This window comes from Penicillium macrosclerotiorum (genome assembly GCF_028827735.1).
Source record: "Penicillium macrosclerotiorum strain IBT 26536 chromosome Unknown utg000007l_segment0_segment0, whole genome shotgun sequence".
Classification (NCBI taxonomy): domain Eukaryota; kingdom Fungi; phylum Ascomycota; class Eurotiomycetes; order Eurotiales; family Aspergillaceae; genus Penicillium; species Penicillium macrosclerotiorum.
The window spans coordinates 2,275,357-2,290,109 of NW_026643086.1; the positions used below are offsets into that span (position 1 = coordinate 2,275,357).

A 14,753-nucleotide genomic window follows, 5' to 3' on the forward strand; every position below is an offset into this window, starting at 1 on the left:
TTCGACATAGACATTGTCATTCTGAACTCCGTAGATATGTACAACTGTTGGGAAAGCGCCCGGCAGCTCGGAACCCTCAGGATGTAGACCGGGTGGATTTTGGGCGGCCATTGTTATTATTGGATGCTGCCCCCGTAGTTGGGCTGTCAAGCAGTGACTTCTTGGAAATCGGGTTGCGTACAGAGTACTTTATGGTGAGTCAGATCAGCGGTGAATGTCTTGAGTCGACAGAGTGGATAGTACTGTGCTCCGTACCTAAATCTAAATCTAATTAATATGAATCATCAATTATCATACCTAGAAATTTGCCTTTGTCCGACTGGTGGTCGCAGGCGATCCGACCGTTGATCGCTGCCGGCGGGGACTTCGATCGCTGACATCTGGCAGAGTGCATATGCGGTGACGAATTGGCCTGTTAGGATCAACAGGATAAATAGAGTCAAAGAAGGAGCCACTCAAAGTTCACTTCTACCGAGTACCTGAAACCCAGCCTCCCTCCCCAAAGCACTAAACAAAACAAAGACGGGATCGCCGTGGCGGAGGGACACCCGCGATTGGCAGGGAAATCGGGTGGTTGGGTTGACGATGCGCGGAGGCTGGGAAAAAAAAGGCACTTGGTCCAGGCCAACACCTCACACCTTCATGACTTTCTCCCCTCTTTTCTTTCTCGTCCCTCTTCTGTATCTTCTCCATTCCATCGTTCTTGGGGTGATCTCCCAATTCCAACATTCTTTGTACGGGTTTTGTTCGTTGTGGTGATTCCCTCGCGGATCCTCCCCCGACTGTATACATACCACCAACCCCACCTCGAAAGTACTTGATCGAGGCCGAGCATTCTCAGTCAGCAACAACCACTCCGATCTTCCACGAGCTCAAGAACATTCTCCGAAGCCTTCGCCGAACATTGCCTCGAGCCCTACGAGCGTGGCGACGCTCTTCATCAGCGATGCGCTTCTTTGTCGTTCCCGCGAGACTCGCGACGCTGACTCTACTCTTGACCTTGATCCCAATCGCCACCGCATCCCCAGTAGCGGTGGAAGAACTGGAACAAAATGCGCTTGAAAAACGATGCGCAAAGACTTGCGGCTGGAGCAACCAGCTGTGCTGCTCAGCATCCCAGAGTTGCGGTACTAATGATGCCGACGAAGCGATCTGTGTAGACAGCACCAGCGGCACATGGGAGTATTATACAACCACCATTGTTGTGACAGAGGTCGACAAGTCCACCATTACTTCTGTATGGAGCACCCAGGTTACGAGCGTCGCAGCGACATCTACAGGAACGTGTAGGGTTGACCTCGGCGAAACATCGTGTGGAACGACGTGTTGTGACGCCGCAGAAGAGTGCCAGGATGGCGAGTGTGTGGCTGAGAGCTCCTCTGCCGCGGTGACTGGCGAGGCGACGGGTACGGCTTCTGCAGGAGTGCGAGGAACTAGCAGTGGCGCCAGCACAGTGACTGAGACCGCTGCTGCCACCACCACCGAAGCCTTTATCGCACCCGTGGGAACAGATGGTGCAGACTTGATCGGAGTCAAGGCCACCAGCAGCGGAGGTCTGAGCGGCGGTGCAATCGCAGGAATTGTCATCGGCACAATCGCGGGCATCATCTTGCTATTGCTCATCTGTGGCTGTATCTGCTTCAAGGGGGCCCTGGATGCCCTCCTCGCAGCTCTGGGTCTCCGCAGCCGTCGCAGAAAGGAGACAACTTATGTTGAAGAGCGCATTTCGACCCACTCCTCAGGCCGTCGCCCCCGTCCTTCAGGTGGCCGAACATGGTTCGGCGCCAAGCCATCTAGACCAGCTGCGACAGACAGTGAACTCAGCGAAAAGAAATCAAAGTGGAGCGGCTGGGGAACGGCTGCAATCATCTTGGGAGCATTGGCTCTCTGCCTGGGATTGAAGCGGCACAGAGACCGAGAACACGAGGACGACAGAACCGACTACACCTACCCAAGTTCCTATTACTATTCAGACTACACACAGAGTAAGTTCACGCAGTCATTTTCAAGTATCATGAATGAGCAGGATGAGGATTAACTTTTTTTTTCAAATAGGCACTGAAAGCTCTGGCGGGCGGACTCGAGACACACGACGATCCCGACGATCTCGCAGGAGTTCACGACGGTGATGGGCGGGTCAAGCCTTGAATCGTATTTGAATTTGTGAACTCTTGAGACTGTATCAGTCATACCTGCATTTCTCTTCAACGACTCGAACGATCTACTTATGCATTTGATGGCGCCATTATGTTAATATGACTCATGTACAATTACGACTAACCCTTATTGTTTTTTCTGCTATTTTCATTGTGAAATGATTTTGCTTTTCCTTTTGATGTTGATATGGATTTGAGGATGTTTTGGATTTGGAATTTATATCCTGTACCCGGCATAACCGAGGGAATGCATGGTATGAGAAATGTAAATATGCGATATGAAAATAGGAATCTGCATGGGGAAATGACAACTACAATGACTTTGGATTCGCGAGACAAGACACTATCAAGAACAGCGACGTTGCATTAGATCATTCCCCATAATAATTACTTCAACGGGTACAGTTTGCAGAAGAAGCCTCTTCTGCTAAGCTTAGAGATTATGTATTACAGGTGACTTATTCCTTCAGTGCGACCCTTGTTTTTCAAAAGTGCAGCGCAGTTTTCTAGAAATCAGTATTGAGGGGGCTTTTGGCACAGTTCTATCTTCATGTTCTCATATATGATACTCAAATCCTATGTTCACATCAAGTTGGTTGGTAGCATTTGAGCTTGGCGTGCGGTTTTTTTAGTTTAAACGTATTTCAGTACGTTCGCGCGTAGCATCCAGAGTTTACGCATCAGGTAGGCAATGATAACAGCACGTGGGCGTAGGATTCCAAGACTGTACAGGACCAAGACCGCCTGGTTTTATGCCTTGTTCATTTCGTTTTCTGGGGTTAAGGACACTAATGACGATTATTAAGATGTCATTTGATCGATGATTATACACAGGTCACCCTGAGTCTACACACCGAATCAGTTTGTGACTATGTTCGGGGGCACCTGCGTGCCTTGTGGCAGAGCTTCATGATGCATATCAAGTGCTCGTCAGAGAGAGGATGTTGCTGATATGGTTGTCTTGAAGCATTTGTCGGTTGTGTAATGCGCTGATATTTCCGAAGACGAGACCCGGGACCGTCGACCTCATGCGGGCTGCGTGCACAATTTCCCACATTCTTTTTATTCCTCTTTGGCTTTTTGATCAGCCGTAGTCCTATCCTTTTTCTTTGGAACTACCAGCCACAATTTACTTTGCAAAAGTCAACTAAGAACATATGAGATGTGAGGTTGATCAGCCTACAGAGCCAACATCGGAGCGGGTCATGTGACCATGTCTGAAACAAGAACATGAAACGCCGGGGCTGATCAAGTGTGTTCCCGAGTGTTGGAGGGTTGCAAGGCTGGGGTTGAGTCACAGTCGCCTGCTGTGAGAAAATTCCGGAAGCCTATAGTCCGCATCCTTCTAGATGATTCCCATAGCCTGTCCCATAGCCTACTCTACAAACCGACCTAGCAGTCTCCCAGTATGAAATATCATCTGCATGCTAGTACGATATGGGAGTCATTTCACAAGAAAGCCCGGTTGAGCACATTTATTAGTTTACAGAAAGTGTAGCACTTATCAGAAAAATTGTTGAATGATCTCATCTATAAAGGAAAGCAGACTTGTTCTATAATAGAGTCAGGATGTTCAGGATCAAACAGGCGGCCATGGTGGACTTCATCCGAAACATGGTGGATAGGTAGACATTATGCTGTCAGCCATACTGGCGTCTTAACCCATTTTCCATATGGAATACTGCAGATGACATATTCTCAGGCTAGCCGTACCATGTAAATCGCCATGTCAACCTCCGTTTGCCCGTGATGACTCCAGCCGAATATTCAATCAGCCTAGAAATTCACTCACACATACATCTGTGGAAATATAGGGATGATATGGGATATCGTAGGGCAAATTCAGCTATACAGCCCGTTTCAAGGTGAAAGAGATCTACAGTGGGGGTAAAGGAGGAAGGGGTTTCACGAATGGTATAGATCATAGTTTTATAAGCCGATTTTTCCTTGGCAAGTGGTCTGCGTGACAACTAATTATACTTTTTCCGTGCACCAACAACTCGCCTTAGGCCCTGCTTGCTCCTACTGGCGCTTAACGCTTAGGAGGCGAAGTCGCCGTTCCGATCTATTCTTGACAACAACGAGGAGCGAGATTGCCACGTATGCCTCTGTGGAGGGCCATGCTGCTACATTATATGGCGACATTATATCGAGGCTGCTGAGCTGTTGATGTGATGATTGGCTCTAAGTGGCTTATCGGAAAAGCAGTATCCCAAATGAGCCTTGAGTGATATCTGATGGGCTCGACGTCATCCAGGTCTTGACTCCCACTAGCCCCTTTGGTACCACTCCTTTTTGCCTGATGAGGCTCAGCAGTGATATCTCTCTCTTCGCCTCCCGGAGGACGAAGCCCCTGCATAGCCTGTACCCGACTAGTAGGGCTCCATCAGAATAAAAAACTGCTGATTGACTGAAGCTAAGGCGGTTTCCCCTTACGGCACTCACGATGTGGTTTTGTTGGGCTTGTTCGGAGGTTTCGTTGAGTACCCCCAGGAGTCATAGCCACGCCGGGGGGCGATGTCCATGTGTAAATGATGCGCGTGTGATTCCTGCACTTGCATGAGGCTATCGTGAAACCATATACAAAAGGAGCTACTGGTACTCTATAAGCAGCCTTCCAGAACAAATGTATCCCGAGTATTCACTGACATGATCAAAGCACCCGTTGGCCTCTACAACCTCAACATCATTTGACCCTGAATCATGATCCAAGAAAGACTGAATGACGCCGCTATCAGCCTCCATAGGGTGCTGAGACGGAATAAGGTATCTTTTGGTATTTTTGGCGGTTATGCTATTGGCGTTCTCGGTGGTACTCGTGAAAGCAAAGATATCGATTGCCTCGCATCTGCATCCAAGGAACAAATTATCTCTATGATGGATAAGAAAGACGGATTCGTTCTCATCCCACAATGCCGCCAGGACTACGTTGCATTTTTCTGGTGTGGCAACCCTCCCGAAGATAGGTATCCAGTTCTCGTGGAGATCTTTTGTGAAAGGTTTCCTGGTCAGTCACCTTTCCCTTCATCGCCCTACTCACCACGAATACTGACTACTCTATAGGCTCCCAGCATACCATGAAGTGTATAAAGACCGGCGAACATATTCTAAGCGGACAACAGTTTGGAAAAGGCATTTCGTGTTTCTTCGACCCCTTTCATCTATTCAAGGGCAAGCTTCGTGCTGCCGCTACCCGCTCAAAATCCCATGATGCCGAGGACCTTTGCTGGCTAGCGGATCGATTCGGTACTACTCTCAAGGAAAGAAGTAGTGAACTAAATCTTGAATACCTCAGAGTGGCGATGGAGCGATATCCTGAGCTCGAAAAAATGTTTCGGGAACTCAACGTCGATCTTGCAAGCGTTCGAAACGCTTCAGACAGCTTAGAGCTACCCTGCCCTTCGACGTTGACACCCGAAGCCACACTGGCACTTGAATATACGATGGCCCCTGGGGATGTCCAGTTTGGGCTGCTTGGATAGAATATGAATGGGCTCCCTGCTATGGTGGAGCAGAATTTTTATCCAGGACAAAAGTTATAAGAACTCTATTGTGCTTTGGGGATGGTTCAGCATCGACTGTGTTCGCGTTCTAGCGTTGTTTTATTTGATACCCCAATGCATTTCTTGATATACTCCTCTGGCCCATTCTCCCTGTTCATTTTGGGAGCTTATGGTTTTTGACATAGGAACCACTGCTCGCTCTCTTCATATGAAAAAAACATGTGGGGTTGACATACACCTTACCTGGGATGAGCAAATATATAAAGTATCTTAACAACGATGAATGAATGATCACGAATTTTATCAATTAGCACATCTGGAAAAACATTGAGATTGATTACGAGAATTTCCATTTGATTCCTTAAAAAAGATCATTTGGACTGTAAAGACCGAAATCTGTTCGTGCTGGGAGAGGCGAATGTACAGAATACATTTGTTCAGGGCAGATCGTTGGAACAGACGGAGTCTTTTTGGTTACTTACCATGAGTAATCAAGTCAGCAGGAATTTAGAAAAATGAACTATTAGTGCAATATCAACATGATAGCTATAGTATAGTTGCACAAAGCAGAAAGCCGTGATTGGGGCTGGTCTTGCAGGTACAATGTACCCCGTTCGCAAGGATGGCCCCCCGGCATCATCTGCATGGAGCCTCAAGGGGACCTGTTTTGGGGTTCAGATGTCTTCACTGAATAAAGACACGGAGCCGTCAAGTCCCGGCCAAGACGGGTGCAAGATGAACCCCAGCCGATCGTGAGCAGCTAAGAGCGAGGCGGGAGAGTGTGACAGGGCGCACACACACAAAGCCTTAGTGTGGACACTCGCCGGGCCTTCTCTCCCCGCCTTCCGACCCGAACTTCTCTCTTCTCCCTCTCTCTCTTCCGTTCTTCAGGCAACGCTCTCTTTCCTCCTCCTGGGTCTTCAGCGCCAATTCATCAATGACCCTCATCTTGATTTCAGCCTGCTGACCCATTTTTTAACATTTCTATTCCTACCCGGCACTTTCACCACGTCGCTTTGTCTAGAATCCACACCCCCGACCCTCGGAGTATTACGAGTTCCCCGAACGACTCACCACCCTCGCCATGCTCCAAGCGCAGAGCCAACACGTCTTTTCGCACCAGCATCAGTACCCCCAGGCTGATCCATCGTGGCTGCAACATCAGCAACAGCAGCAGCAACAACAGCATCAAGCCCAGCCTCACCCTCAGCACCAACAGCAGCATGTGTCCCTGGTCGCTCAGCAGCATGCCCAGGCTGCTGCTGCTGCGGCGCAGCAGCAACATTATGGGCGCCTTGCTATGAGTGGTAATGGCGCTGCAAATCCTGCGCCGGGTACTGGAGGAGTTGGTGGGCTGGGCGGAGAGGGCCTTGCCAATGCGGTCTCCGTCATGGATGGCGGCGTCAGCGAGGAGAATCGCAAGGTATTCATTTGGGTTGCGGAACTCCTGGACCCCGCTCGCCGCGAGGCAGCGCTCATGGAGCTCAGCAAAAAACGAGAACAAGTTCCCGAGCTGGCGTTGGTGATTTGGCATTCATTCGGTATGATCCCCGTCGCATCGTGGGGGGCGACCCTTGCGACCGAGACTAACTCATCGGCAACTTGCAGGTGTCATGACGGCTCTTCTCCAGGAAATCATTTCGGTTTATCCTCTTCTCAACCCTTCTCAGTTGACCGCCGCCGCCTCCAACCGAGTCTGCAATGCGCTGGCGCTTCTGCAGTGTGTCGCATCCCACAATGAGACTCGGACCCTCTTCTTAAATGGTAAAATCGCTCACCAAAGCTCCCAAAAGTCCGTGAAAATGAGGACTAACACTTTCACTGCGGATGCTAGCACACATTCCTCTGTTCCTCTACCCATTTTTGAATACCACCTCGAAATCCCGTCCATTCGAATATCTCCGGCTTACGTCGCTGGGCGTTATTGGAGCCCTGGTGAAGAATGACTCCTCGGATGTCATCAACTTCCTTCTCACCACCGAGATCATTCCTCTCTGCCTTCGCATCATGGAGACTGGATCGGAGTTAAGTAAAACTGTTGCCATTTTCATCGTCCAGAAAATACTTCTCGACGACATTGGTTTGGCGTACATTTGCGCGACATACGAGCGTTTCTACGCGGTGGGCACGGTCCTGAGCAATATGGTCACCCAGCTGGTAGAGCAACAGACTGTGCGGCTTCTGAAGCACGTTGTTCGTTGCTTCCTTAGGTAAGGCCATCCTCACTTTAGTACTATGCTGCCATCTGCCTTGTTAACCATCGAGATAGACTCAGCGACAATAGTCGAGCCCGGGAGGCTCTGCGACAATGTCTACCTGAACCGCTTCGCGATGCCACGTTCTCTTCCGTTCTCCGTGATGATGCTGCCACCAAGCGCTGCTTGGCCCAGCTCTTGATCAACCTGTCGGACAACGTGTCCGATGGCGTCCCGGCGGCCATGTAACATATGAAAACGCATCTTCTTTTCATCGCGGGATATCCTCTTTTTTGTTAACCATCTTACGATATGCATGGGACAGGTTTCAGGCGAGTATCGGTCACAAAGGCGCAAAAGTTGTGGGCAAAGCAGCTGATGGACCCGATATAACTCTCGTCCTCCATCGACGGTAATTGGGTTCATCGTCTGCCTTGCCCTTCGTTCTGGTTGTTTTCTGTACTTGATTTTCTCTGGGATGATTTCGGGCTTTGGTGAATTTTTCGTGTCGATGGGAGGGGGACTAATGTATTCCTATGTCCTTTTATTTTTATTTTTTACTCCTTCTCTACCCTCTATTCTTTGCATCTCGCTCATCCTTCCCGCAACATGTTTCCATCTCTGCCTCTATCTCTCGTCTTTCTTTTCCGTGGCGCTTGCAGTCGGGTGGCGTGGGTTTCTGGTTGGCGCTGTCGTTTGCATTTCTCTCGTCTTTGACGATCTGCTATTGCTTCTATGAGATAGACCTTTGAGCCAGAGATACCACGGTCCAGTTGTTTTGCCTTACTTCTTTCTGGTTCTCATATGCCATTTCTATCATGTACATGTACGCCCATGAATGTACTGGACTCCATTGCAATTTGTTTTTTTCCGTGTCATCTAGCATCTATATACGTTAGCCCTCCAAAGACATCCCTTGTCATTACGTTGGCTGACCCGTGGCCTTTAGGCGCTTCTCAATCCGCCAAAATGGCCAACATCACCTTCTTCTCCAATTATGTTCCCCTTAGCCCCTACTTGTATCAACTTGCCTATTGTTAGACCATTAAACGTCGCCTTGCACTTCGACTGGGTCCTCAAGTTTATTCCGTCACTGCTCGGCCTCCTCGTCACAAACGCGGCACTCACGTGACTCCCGTTCGACGCGCCTTCGCTGAGTTCATCTCCGTCGCCTCTCGACACTGGGAAAAAAGAGCAAAACTACCCATCCTTAGTCTTCTGCCTTGGTTTCGCGTCAAAAGCTGGTTTTCTCACAGATCCGCTTCTGTGGCACTGTGAATTTACCACTCATTGCATATCCCCACTTCACCGAGCCCCCATTGACGAGTTTCGGCCATCACGGCCTCGTCCCGCCGCCGCGATGGGACCGCGAAAGCGCAGCCGCTCAGAGGCGGTCGCTGTTCCCGAGCAGCAGCCATCAGAGGAGCCTGGGATGTTACAGCGAATTCGAAACTGCTGGGAGTTCGCCAGCCTGATGCAGTACATCCATATCTTTGGACATGTCATGAAGATCGATGAGGACTTTGGAATCGAGGTATGTTCTCTTGACTTTCTGGGTCCTGGAGGGTGCTGTGCATGTCGCGCACTGTACGGCATAGATGGATAGGATGAAGCCAGCTTTGCATTTTGCCCCTTTCATTGCATTCCATGCTGACCCTCGCTTCTCCCAATAATAGGACCTAGAGGATGAATGCCTTAAGCCTGAACCTTCGTACAAACTTTTGGAGATTGGCCTATGTCTGTTGAAGTGGATCTCATCGCACCGTGGTCTCACGTATGTGAATAAATACCTTGTTTGTGAGCTGGGGAGCCATGACTGACAGCAAAATGCAGGTTCGACAACTTCGATGAATATACCCGGCGTCAATACAATGCGAAGGCGCCTCACATCACCAACCCTTTCGGATATGATGAAACCCCCCTGAAATTCCTGGAATTTGATGTCTTTCTCAAGCTGCGCGTCCTTCATCAATTGACTGTGTGGACATTCTGGAACACGGATCGTATTCGTGAGAAGATGCCAGAGAAGAAAGAGAATGAGCAGTTGCAGTGGGTACGTTAAGGGAACTTGAAACCTCTGGCAAACAAGTTACTGATCTCAATAGCGCGTCGACGAGTTTGGTTATGATCATGAAGGTTGCTCCTATTATGTTCTGGATGACAACCGTCTCTATCGCCGCACCGACCCTCCTATTCCTGCCCCTCAGCGCCCTAAGAAGAAACCCAAGAGCCGTGCTTCGCGAGGATCTCGGGCGTCGAGGCGAGTGTCGGCAATGATCGCAGAAGACGGATCCGACGAAGAAAATAATAACGGGGCAGCGGATGGGTCTTCTTCTGAGCTCACCTGGGAATGTGTTGCGGTTACACTCCCGGAATATCATGCATTCCTCGACACTATCCGTAAGAGCAAGGATGATGATGATAAGTACTTGCGTGGCCAGATTGAAGAACATATCTTGCCTCTGTTGGAAAAAGCCGAAGAGGCACAACAACGTAAGCGCATTAAGCGCGAAAAGGAACTTGTTCAGCTACAAATGCTCGCTGGCGCTAAGAGATCCAGTCGAATTGCCGCCAAGGAAGAAAAAGAGCGCGTTGATCGTGAGGCTGCTGAAACTGCCCGAAAGCGAGAGCTTGATCTGGCTGAAGCTCGCAAGGAACAAGCACGACAACACCAGATGGAGAATGAGCGCAGGTCGCGCATGATGACGCGTGAACAGCGCATCAAAGACCGCGAACACAAGCGTCTCCTTCATGAGGCTGAGCTTGAGCGCATCAGTGCCGAACAGGAGAAGCTTGAGCGTGGAGAGGGCAGAGTCTCTGCACGGAATCTCAAATCTGAACTAGAGAAATCACAGAAGAAGATGGCAGAGCTCATCCAGGAGGATCAATGGACTTTTGATTGCTCTGGCTGTGGTGTACATGGGGAGAATTTGGTAAGCTCATCCTGAATTTCTCACCAGAGATAAACGTACGTTTCCGTCTAACAATCAGGTAGGATGATGGAAGTCACAGTGTTGCATGTGAGAAGTGCAATGTCTGGCAGCACAGTAACTGCCTTGGTATCTCTAAAGAGGAGGCTGAGAAGGATGACTTCCATTTCGTCTGCAAGGACTGTAAACGAAAGGCGGAGGAGGCCAATCGTCCCAAGATTCCACCGCTCAAGTTCCGAGTCAGCGCATCGCCCCAATCTGCTCCAACCGCTGGGTCACGTCCCAAGATGGAAGATCATGGACTTGCCCCTTCATCTCCTATCAAGCATACTCACAATGCCTTATCCAAGATTCAGAATGGGCCTCTTCCAAGCCAGCCTGGATCTCAACCCACTCAACCCGCTCTACCTTCGCTCACTGCCCATCATAATCAACCACATTCAGGGCAAAGCCAGTTTTATGTTCCTACATCTCCCCAGCGTTTTCCTCACCCCGTTTCCCACTCTCCACACACTTCTTCTAGCCCTTCCCGAGCTCCATTTTCTCCATCCAAGCCCATCGGAGGCCCGATGCAATCGGCATTGAACCAGCAAGCCCCCAGACTCGGATCTGGGCCCGGCCAAGGCCAGCACACCCTGCCGCCAATGCAGCCAGGACCCCAGCTACCACCCATTGGATCTTTCCATTCCGCACGGCCTTCTTCTTCTCACTCGGGATATGGTACAATCCAGACTCAACCATCTATGTCTCCTACGCAGGGAAATCACGATGTCGGTCCTCTTGCTGGTGTTCCATCGACTGCTCCGGCCAATGGTCCTAGTCCGTGGTCTTCATTTGACAGCTATGCCACCCCACGGCCTCAATCTGGCCATGGAGGCACGCCTGCCATGTCTAGAAACTACCCGTCGTTCTCTTCCGCTGCCACGCCAAATGGTAACCATTCTTCGCCTCCCCAAAGCTCGCACGGCATCGGCATGTCCGGAATTAGCCCCACCAAGCAGTCACCTCGTCCTATGACTTCTGGAGGCATGGCAGGTGCTCCGGTGCTTCCTCCAATCCGCAAGCTGGAGCCGAGCCCTAAACTCATGGGCCGTAGCTCTCCGGACGCCCCAATTCCCCCACCTGTCAAGTGTATGACACCCGAGCAAGAAGAGCGCCGCCAGCGTGAGAATGTCTCTAGACTGCACCATAGCCATGGCTACCCTGCCAATGGTCAACCGGCTCTCATGTCCTCGCCTTCAATGAATCGAATTCCTCCATTAGGTCCTGCTGCACATGCGCAGCATCCTGAACCAATTACCTCACCACAACATGGTGGACATGCGCCTCGACAGTGAACCAAGGCAACGCTTCAAAAGTGACTACTCTTTGAAGCACAATTACGACTCCCGATTTGAAACAAAGATGATATTGTTCACGATGAACAATTTGGACATTCTACGATGATGCTCCTTCAAACATTTGCTCATGTACAAGGCCTTAAAATGGCAATGAATGGTGGCAAGTATGAGTTGTTACCCTTCAAATCACTTCACCTTCCTTTCTGTGGAGCTGGACAAATTGAAAAAAAATTCCGATTGGGTATGAATGAGAAATTTTTCTTTTCTTATCCATTTGGAGGAGTTCTCTAATGAAAAGAAGAAAAACAGTTTCGGTCTTTGTTATGCATATCAACATTGGCCATGGTTGAGTTGAACGGGTGCTTCTGTACCAGAGCTTTGAGATTTTCTCTTCGCCTAGAGAGGTTGTGAGTCTCCTGGGAATCCAGATGGTGGTCTAGTCGGGTTTTAAATTTTCCTCTTATGTTTGATCAAATGTTGCATTAAAATGGGTGGGATGTTGGGCGTTTTTTCTCAGATGGTCACAGAGGGTGTTGTTTCCATTTTGCTTTACCGATGGTGGGCTGGAACCATGTGTATTCTAATAGATATTCCAATTGATTTTTAAATCCGAGTCAGTTTTGTGCTTCAATTTCACTGATGCTAAATGTACAGATCATGGTGAGGTTTTCATGAGAAGATTCGTATACATTGCATGGTAGAGCTGCAGGTGGTCTTGCAGTATCACTGTGGTCTTTCACATACTTTACGACACGCAGCCCGGAATCCTATGTAAAGGGAAGATGCATAAGTTACAGTGTGATATACAGGCACTTGTTCTAATCAAGCTGATTGCCGATGTTCAGATGTGATGTATCAAAGTTTGCTATGGATATAGGCCAGTGGGCCTACCAATACAACAAAACTATTGTATACTAATCGATATTCAAATTGATCGATCAATCTGCAATTGCGGTCCAGTTCTCAATGGAGGACCGGAAGAACAAAGCCGATGCAATAGCCGCTACAATCATGGCATCTGCACGCAGTCATCCCTATCACAGACGGCGCAATGCAAACAAAAGTACCGTCCGTTCAGAATCACAGAACCCACGCTGGGGTAGACACTAGTACCGAGTATAGGACGGCAAGTAACGGCCTAGAAATAACGATTCAGCAGAGACGGCACAGGGAAGGGGAGAAATTACTTGATTACCCCTAAAATGATCCGCCTCGCATATTTATAATCTTTATTAATCAAAACAAGAAGGTCAATGTACCTTTTCCACCCACTAAGCCCACTAAGTCCCTAACCCTGACACAGTTTTCGTAAGCGATGGCACTAGCTGACAGGCGCGCGCGATCTTCATCTCAGTTAGTCTGAGCTACAACCCCTTAGGTCGATCATGTACTCGTATTGTTTTTTTCTTTTGCTCCTCTTGATTGCTACATCGCCGGCGAATTGACCTGTCACTTCCTGTCATCTCCTGTCATCTCCTGTCATCTCCTGTCAGCCCCCACATAGGGTGCGCCCCTCAAGCACAGCAGATTGACAGATTGAAAAATCCCTTCCTCCGATAACCATATCGATCGGAGTTCGGTATGTCTCGCACCGACATCTAAACCGTGCGCAGTCGATCGCGGCCCCCATGGGCCGCAGATCGTGGACCTTCTCCGAGTCATGTCTTCGCGCCCTCCGGACCCATCGATGTCCACTTTCGGTCCAACTACCCCCTTCGTGCTCTGTAATAAGTGGATCGCGGCTCTGACGCAGCATTCGAACCCCCTAAATAACGGCGTAACACTACCATGCCACTAGCCATACCTAAGTGCGTAAATAAAGTTATTTTTACTCTCTTCCTGATCCCACGAGTAGACCGATGATTCCGAGTTCCCCGGCCTGTGGAATCTTCCAGGAAACAGACTAGACATACGCCTCCTCGAAAGGCAGCAGGTCGAGCGGCCACGATGCCCGAACCATGGATTGGGGCTTCAATTACTGGCGACATAATTAGTAATTCGATCTCCGCGGCTGCTTTAACATCCTAAAGTTAAGGACATGGAGTCTGGGCCATCCCAGGTCCAGGCATTTGAGGGGGGAAAAGGGTAGCGTCAAGGTTTCCCCACCTTATCTCTAGCCGCCGACCCAATCCTTCAAAAATACTAATCGTATCAATTGTATCGCATGATCTCTGCCGAAGCTCTCCGTATTCCCTGAATCCCCGTGTCGATGTAAAAATGCTGTGGAGTAGGGGGAAGAACAGGAGGTTGCGGCTTTTCTTCTAGTAACCCTACTCCGTCCTCGTCTCCTGCCTCCCGTCTCCCCTTCTCCTGCAATTTTTACAACTAGCCTATCTCCGGCGACCCCGTGTTCAAGGACATATAGTTTGTGAGCGTTGAGGACTTGGAGCGATCACGATGGACGATCACGATCATAGCTCCTTTCCTTTTCCCCCTTCCGCACGCTCCACTCATGCAGCTCATTTCTATAGATGTGGAGCCGGCCGGGGCTGGCCCGACCACTCGCGGGGTCACCGGCCAGGCATCGAACCATGGAACAATCCCTTGCCCTACGACGCATTTGTCAGGAGTCTGTGCCGGTGATGCCATGGAATGAACCTTGTTTTTTTTCTCTTCCCGCCTGGTCGCG

The 14,753-nt window shown here is 49.6% G+C and overlaps 4 protein-coding genes across 4 annotated transcripts; all 4 read left to right on the forward strand.

Annotated features, from left to right (window-relative positions):
* Positions 1-946: 946 nt before the first annotated feature.
* N7462_007643 (uncharacterized protein) lies at positions 947-2,038 on the forward strand (the record flags this gene model as incomplete). The annotated part of the gene is made up of 1 exon (XM_057079361.1): positions 947-2,038. One exon carries the CDS (start codon positions 947-949, stop codon positions 2,036-2,038), a length of 1,092 nt encoding a protein of 363 aa, XP_056932031.1.
* Positions 2,039-4,859: 2,821 nt separating this feature from the next.
* Positions 4,860-5,638, forward strand: N7462_007644 (uncharacterized protein; the record flags this gene model as incomplete). The annotated part of the gene is made up of 2 exons (XM_057079362.1): positions 4,860-5,163; positions 5,220-5,638. The coding sequence occupies 2 exons, from the start codon at positions 4,860-4,862 to the stop codon at positions 5,636-5,638; spliced, it is 723 nt and encodes a 240-aa protein (XP_056932032.1).
* A 1,105-nt stretch (positions 5,639-6,743) lies between these two features.
* Positions 6,744-8,103, forward strand: N7462_007645 (Rcd1-like cell differentiation family protein; the record flags this gene model as incomplete). The annotated part of the gene is made up of 4 exons (XM_057079363.1): positions 6,744-7,200; positions 7,268-7,423; positions 7,494-7,869; positions 7,929-8,103. The coding sequence occupies 4 exons, from the start codon at positions 6,744-6,746 to the stop codon at positions 8,101-8,103; spliced, it is 1,164 nt and encodes a 387-aa protein (XP_056932033.1).
* Positions 8,104-9,214: 1,111 nt separating this feature from the next.
* Positions 9,215-12,121, forward strand: N7462_007646 (putative PHD finger domain protein; the record flags this gene model as incomplete). Its single annotated transcript, XM_057079364.1, has 5 exons — positions 9,215-9,388; positions 9,531-9,628; positions 9,688-9,907; positions 9,960-10,787; positions 10,850-12,121. 5 exons carry the CDS (start codon positions 9,215-9,217, stop codon positions 12,119-12,121), a joined length of 2,592 nt encoding a protein of 863 aa, XP_056932034.1.
* Between the last annotated feature and the right edge of the window lie 2,632 nt (positions 12,122-14,753).